A 7692-nucleotide genomic window follows, 5' to 3' on the forward strand; every position below is an offset into this window, starting at 1 on the left:
TCACAACAACTACAGTATCATTTTGATATAACTGCAGTTTCATTTGATAATATAAAAATAATATGTGAGGCAATGTCGGTTTAGATACACTGTAGTGTCACTCCGTTAACACTAACAGCGCACCGTTTCTTTACTTAAAGAAACGGCGCCGTTTTGATGTGCAGTGCATAATCGATTACGCACCGCGGTCCACGATATAACGATTGTGTTTGGAAGTGAACAATGTTACTCTATAATAGCCTTGTGGATTTTCAATAATGGGCTTCGTTTACAATGCAGGATAAGAATAATTGCTTACGCCAATGTATTAAAATAAAATTAGAAATGAAGATTAAGCAAAAATATAATTTAACTTCCACTTAATTCTTGTGATAATTCCTCTACCAATACACCAAACATGACAACCTCAATCTCCATTGCAATTTCCTCGGCTTGCTGGTGGCGACAATAATTCTTCCACTCTTCAAACTCCATTCTGCAGAAATCTACTCTGTTATATACTTTTCCAAACACCACTTTGCGATTATTCAAGTCATCATTGATCTCTGTATTCTCCTCTGATCTCTGGCATGAAACTTGCACTTTCATGTATAGATTAATCTCTCCATCTCTGCAACATATCACCCTCTCCTTCACATCTTCTTCGAACATTAGTTTCTCGAGTTCAATGGGATCGAACTCAGCCAGTTGCTCGAATCTATGGAGCTTGTATAAGAGCTCTTGTTGTGCTTCTGTAAAGGTCAAAATGAAACACAGAGTTAGATCGAAATAATTGTAGAAGAAGATTATATACATGGTACGGTGAAACTAACGAAACAGCTTGAAAGATTGTTAAGAATTACTATTAGAGATTTTTATGAGATAAAATTTAGTTTGTTAAATAAAACAAATTCATGTTACCATACTTTGTAACGTGGAATAGTTACATTCAGGATTGCGATCGTCTTTGTCTGCCTCGTCTGCTTTGAAATTATCATCTTCAAACGAGTGGTCCAATACAGAAACTGGACTACATTGTTCCTTGTTATCTTTTTCTTTTTGTTTAGCCGCCTTTTCCAGGTCTTCATCTTCACAATTTTCTTTTTCCTGTTTGGGGACAAATTGATCATAACTTTTATTTATTTATAATTATAAAGTTACAAGTTCTATCATAATAGAAACAATCTTCTTAGTTTGAGATGGTCAACTACCACAATAATATTAATATAAGGGAAAATGACACTTGTTACCCCTGAGTTATATACTTATAGTATTTTTTCCCCCTCAATTATTTAGGTAAGCACATTAGCCCCCTCAATTATTCTAAAAGTGATGCTTTTTCCCCCCTGATATATTAAATTGACATTTATACCCTTAAAGTAAACATTTTATTTATTTTACTACTCCAACAAATTATTGCGTATACGTAGGGATGACCACGGTTCGGTTTGAATTGAACCGGATACTAAAGCAATCGAATTAATAGTTTACGGTTATAATTCAGATCTAGAACCCAATATTTAAATGTCAATTTATTAAAATTATGTATCAAAAAAATTGAATCTTGAACCGTGATCCGGCGGTTCCGGATCTGATTCGCGATTTTGAACCGTCTTAATTTTAAAATTGTATTTTTTATTTTAAAATAGTCTAAATTCAACAATAAATGAATTTTATTTTTTCAGTTCGGAACATGAACCGTCCGTTTCGGTTCACGATTTTAACAAACTCTAAATATCGAATTTCAATTCTAAATTGTAATTGGAATATTTCGGTTTGATTGCTATAGTGTTTGTTTAGTTTGAACCAAATTATGGTCATAATTTGTTGGAGAAAAAAAATAAATTAAATATTTAGTTTAAGGGTAAATATGTCCAATTAACATTTCAGGAGGAAAAAAGCCACTTCAATCATTTAAGGGGAAAAAATGCTATAGGTATATAACTCAGGGGGAAAAAGTGTCATTTTCCCTAAATATAATTGAATATCTATAATTGCATACCTCTAATCAAATCAAATCTTTATTCTACCATTAGAACAGTAAGCCACATCAATGCTCAAATTACCTTTCATTTAAATGATTTTTCAAAATATAACCCGCATGACCTTTGCTTACTGATTCAGTAAGCAGTATTTGGAATAAGAGATTAATGTTTGAAACTCAACATGACAGTGTAGAGATCATATTCATTCATAGTAACATAACATGACAGTGTAGAATTAAGTCTAAAATGGACAGATCATTTGTGTTCACCTAATATAAAAGCCTTTAGGATTGGGGATTCAACTTTAATTTAGAGAAAAGATTTTTCAAAATATAATTAAAATGGTGGGTGATACAACCACTCTATTAAAATTAAAAGCACTCTTGAATGGAATTTTAATTGGGGAATCGATTACAAAATTATATGAAAGTTGACTGCTGACCTTAAATCTTTTGGTCGAAATGATAAAATAAATCTTGATTTTGTACTTTTTTTGCGTATATAGTTTAATCGACAAGGCCTAATTAAAAAATGATTCTAGTGGCAGAAGCGTGTACATTAATCAATGGAAAATACTATGTGTACTCCTATTTTTTATATCAACTTTTATTTCTACACACAAAATTTTGATGCAGATATTTGTATTAGGACTCATATGAAAAAAGTAATTTATTAGTGTGCGTCATATCAGGGAGTAAAATTTGAGAATTCATGTAATAGAACTCTTAATCAATAAACGGATTTGACGCTATTTTTCCAAAATGAAATGACATCTGTGCCCTTTCCAATTTCTCTGAAATCATCTTGTTTATAATCAGAAGAACAAGAAACAGTTGGTATGGTTTTATTTGGAGCAGAAGGAATTGATTTTTTTTTTTGTTTAAATAAGATTTCGAGCTTTAAAATGAAGTTAAAATATCTCTATTGTTAATTTGTTATTCATGTGAAATTCGAGTCCTATTGTAATGGTTGGGGTATTATATTTCAGTTTCATCGACATGTTAAAAAAAAAAAAAAGACAATTAAAAAAAGTCATATATATATATATATATAGAGAGAGAGAGAGAGGCGGGTTCAGGTGCGGCAGTGTCTTACGGTGCGGCAACACCAATAGTTCACCAAATATGCACCATCAACGTTAGGAAATATACCACACAAAACAGAGTAAACAGAGCCCTGCATCACCAAACACACACCATTAGGTGTGAGTAAAAACACCATACACTGTTCCGAAATACACCATTGGGGGTGGTGAGTTATATGGTGTGTTTTTTTTAGTCTGTGGTGTATTTTGTGATGTTTTATTACATTGGGGTGTGTTTTTATTACACTGTTGGTGCATATTGTTAACACTGTTGGTGTATTCTGGAATTTGACCGCACCGCCGCACCGTAAGACCCCGCCGCATATGAGCGCTCTTCTATATATATATATATATATATATATATATATATATATATATATATATATATATATATATATATATATATATATATATATATATATATATATATATGTATTTATTTTATTTTATTTTTTTTTGCCCTGAGAGGATGGTAGAGCGTGTGTCTTCTAGTAGTTGAATAGTTATTATACACCAATGTAAATTTTAACCCTTATATATTTTGGAATAGTGATCACATATTTTTCTAGTTACTTAAAAATATATTGTTCTATCATAATTCATAATTTAAAATTAAAAATATATTACGTTAAAAAAAATAGATATGACACACCAAAAGAATTTTCCAAATAAAACTTATAATTCTATCATAATTCATAATTTTGTTCCCAGAGAACTTATGATCGTACTAATAGTACATGCGTATAAAAGTTACTAGTTTTTCTACGCGCTTTGCGCAAATGGGATAATGCCCAATGATTCTTTTTAAATAAGTATTTCAAAGTATATCAATGCAATATTATATAGAAGATGTTCATGCATAGGTAAATAAATATTGAATTTGTTTATTTAAATCAATAATTTAAAGTATATAAATGCAAGATAATATATGAGAGATTGATTATATATAACTGTCACAAAAATAAATGGAATAAGGTTTAAATTGGCCATTAAACGTAACCTGAAAATACAATTAGATCACTGAACGAAAAAAAAAAAAGTGCAATTAGGCCACTGAACACTCCAAATATATGCAATTTCACCTGATAGCAGGTTATCATCAATTTTTGCAGGTTACCTGCTTACGTGGCAACTGAGTGGCATTTTAAATAATTTTTAATAAACTTTAATAATAAATTTTTAAAAATTAAAACAAATTAAAACAAATAAACAAAAAAAAAATTATTTCAATGCCAACTCTATTTTATTTTTATTTTTTAAAAAAAAAATTCAATTTTTTTAAAAAAATTATTATTAAAAATTATTTAAAATGCCAACTCAGTTGTCATGTAAGCAGGTAACCTGTTAAAAATTGATGGTAACATGCTATCCTGTGAAATTGCATACATTTGGAGTGTTCAGTGGCTTAATTGCACGTTTTTTGAGTGTTCAGTGGCCTACTTGCATTTTTTATGTTACGTTCAATGGCCAATTTAAACCTTATTCCAAAATAAATGTTTGCAACTTTGTAATAACGCTGGTCTAAAAATAATAGTCTAAATAAATACAACTTTTGGTTAAATTTCTCTCATTCTCGTTTGGGTAGCATTGTCATTGTCTTCATCTTCCGTATATGGTTTTTTTTTTTTTTTTTTTTTTCAATAAGGTTATTGTTGGTAGCATATAGAGTGATTCATCATGTAATGAGATTATGTTGTAGGAAACTTTATATTTGCCTTGTTGTGTATATGATTGTGATTTTTGTTGTGCTATGAACTCTTTATCTTACAAACACATATTGATATTTGATAGTGGTAGTTTAATTCCCACATGTTTCATGTGTTGTGAGATGTGTGTCATAGGTTATCATGTGAAAGTATTGAACAAAATATTAATATTTATTATATTTGTATGAAATACTTGATAAATAAATAAATAAATAAATATATATATATATATATATATATATATGTATATATATATATATATATATATATATATATATATATATATATATATATATATATATATATATAACATATTTTGTATTATAACTTGATATTTAATTACAAGATAGTGTAAAAAGAAGAGAATAGATAATATAGTGAATATAATAAATTAATAAATTTTTAAGGTAAAGAATCTTTGAATTGTATAAAATAAAGATAATATAACTAATGAAATTATATCTCTTTTTTAATTTTTTATAACGAATAATTCATTTTAAATAAAAGCATTATAGACATCTAATTCTAAATTAATTAAATGCATATGCATTATTTTTTGTTGTAGCTACTAATTTATTTTTTAATTTAATAAGAGCAATAAAGTGGCCTACATAATTTTCATTCACAATAATGAAATCATTGATTTTTTTATTTCCACTTGTTGTTGACGCAAATTGTTATGAGAGTTTGTCAATGACAGATACTATCAATAGAGGATGATGATAATAAATAATTCAAAATATAAAGTTACAATATATATTGTCATAATAATATAGTAAAAATTAACTTATAAATTTTAATTTTTTAGAAGTTTTCATGCATTGATAAAAGCATAATTAAAATATTAAGTTTTGTTCTCAATAATCAAAATAAGATTAATTAAACGGGAAAAAATACCTTAACTTAAATTTATTTTTTTAAAATGAAAGAAAATCAAATGATTTTCAAAGTTCCTTGTTTATAATCATTGAATGCTATGTATTTAGATGAGCTAATTATTTGACCAAAATTTATATTAAATTTTATATTATATTTTTAATACTTTGTAACATATTTGTAGTATATGTTTAACAATTATGCCAACTCTAATTGGGATGTGGTTCAACCCTAAGACCTTTCTTATAGAAATTAATGAGTAAGTTAAGAATAATAAATAGTTAACGAAATATTCCGTTAAGAAAGTTTATACTAACGGAATTTAAGGTTATTTAAGGGAAGAAAATAATATAATAAAGGGTAAATAAGGAAATTTATTAAGAAATACTAAAATCAAAATAATATGAGCCATTCATTTTAAGAAACAATTAGGACCGACTTTTTTTATTCCAGTTAAGGGCCTAACATTATTGGCTCTTATTAAAATTGTAGAAAAATTGTAGATTGTAGATAGAAATTGTAGATGGTAGATTACCGCATAATAGGTAGTGGTAAATACGGGGTAATTAGAAAGGCAAACCTGTCTTCTGTGAAGACCTGGAGAAGCCGCCGGAGATGAGAATTCCGGCGTCTGGTGACCGGAAGATGGACATCTATGGAGGGAAAACCGGAAAGAGCTGTCAGCAATTTCTTCAAAATCCTCGGAGCGGAAGCTACTAGAAGCCTCCAAATCCAAATCCAAAGACTTTTCGTCGTCGTTGCTCTCATCAGACCAGCCGGCATTGCTTAGCCGGCGGCGGCGTCTGTGATTATAAGCGCAGGGAAATCCCAGTTCATGTTGCTCTGCAATCTTCTTAATCTCACGCATTTTCTTCTTGTTATTCTGCTCCTTTAATCTCTTCAAAACCGATCCAAAAAATCCTAACCCGCAATTCTTGATCCGGGTATCAAGTTTACCCGGCCCCTGAATCCTCATCGCCGCCTCCAGGAGCAGAGCCGCCGTCCTTGCCGGAACGTGAAGCAAAACTCTCTCGTTCTGGGTCTTGGCCGACGCCGGCGACGGAAAACCCACCTCCGGCGAGCCTCGGAAGGAGAATAAACAACCACGTTTACACAGAATCTGCTTCCAAGTTAAAGTTTCAACAAACGATTTCCTTCTTCCGACATGAACAAGTCTGTCATCTCTCATCAACGTGAGCTGACTTTTCCTGTCAGAAATGTAACTCTTGAGGTGGAAAGGCTGTTGGTCTTCTCTCAGAAGCTCATGCAGATACTGCTTTTGAGCTGCCATGGCAAGAAAATCTGTGAAATCTCAGACTGAACTAATTTCAGGCAATAATTGAATCAAAATGGCCAGAGGGGTTTGAGCTTCTGAGCAGCGCAGCATTGAAGATACAGTGGTCTGCTTTGTTGAAGAGGCTTCAACTTTTTCTTCTTTAACAGAGATTGAGGGTGGGGAACTTGTACAAAAAAGAGCCCAGAGAGAGGGGGTGGGGGGGGGGGGGGGGGGGTAGGGGACGACTTTCTGATTTAAATCTGAGGTTTTATAGAATCGAGGCAAAGGTGGTAAATAAACAAACAAATTTACTTCAATAAGAAACGTGATAAATACGCAGTAATGTTATAAATATACAGAGCACAGTGTAATGGTTTAGTTTTTCAGGGTAAATAATCTAAATTTTAATTCTTTCTCTTTTTCTTTCCAAAAAGATTGAATCTCAATCCTAAGTGCTCCCAGAACATATGAGAAGATATAAATCTTGCTAACTCAATAACACAATAAACACAGCCAAATATTGATTCACACAAGGGATCTACTAGGCCATTTTAATTCTTTTACTCTACTTCGTTTGTTGGCTTGTCCCAAAAAAATTATTTCCTCGTAAATATAGGGATGTGTTTGGTTAATGGGCTTATAATCTAGGAATGAGAATCAAAATTATAGTTATTGTTTGGTTGACAACTTTTTAAAACACAACTATGAGATTTGATTACCCTCCAATTAAGAACTCTATTCCTTAATTAAAAATGGGTATCATTCCATCTTATATTGATAATTTGA

At 30.6% G+C, this 7692-nt stretch overlaps 1 protein-coding gene across 1 annotated transcript; it reads right to left on the reverse strand.

The window, feature by feature from the left end:
- Positions 1–318: 318 nt before the first annotated feature.
- LOC109155140 lies at positions 319–7105 on the reverse strand. The gene is made up of 3 exons (XM_019302873.1): positions 6211–7105; positions 906–1086; positions 319–731 (listed from the first exon to the last, which is right to left on the reverse strand). The coding sequence occupies exons 1-3, from the start codon at positions 6919–6921 to the stop codon at positions 349–351; spliced, it is 1275 nt and encodes a 424-aa protein (XP_019158418.1). The 5' UTR covers positions 6922–7105; the 3' UTR covers positions 319–348.
- Between the last annotated feature and the right edge of the window lie 587 nt (positions 7106–7692).

This window comes from Ipomoea nil, unplaced genomic scaffold (assembly GCF_001879475.1).
Source record: "Ipomoea nil cultivar Tokyo-kokei standard unplaced genomic scaffold, Asagao_1.1 scaffold2694, whole genome shotgun sequence".
Lineage (NCBI taxonomy): Eukaryota > Viridiplantae > Streptophyta > Magnoliopsida > Solanales > Convolvulaceae > Ipomoea > Ipomoea nil.

Coding starts and splice junctions, on each gene's coding strand:
- LOC109155140 (XM_019302873.1), bottom strand. CDS start 6,921: ATGGCAGCTCAAAAGCAGTATCTGCATGAGCTTCTGAGAGAAGACCAA. Junction 1,087..6,210: donor CAGGTCTTCACAGAAGACAG/GTTTGCCTTTCT, acceptor GTCCCCAAACAG/GAAAAAGAAAATTGTGAAGA. Junction 732..905: donor TAACTATTCCACGTTACAAA/GTATGGTAACAT, acceptor TGACCTTTACAG/AAGCACAACAAGAGCTCTTA.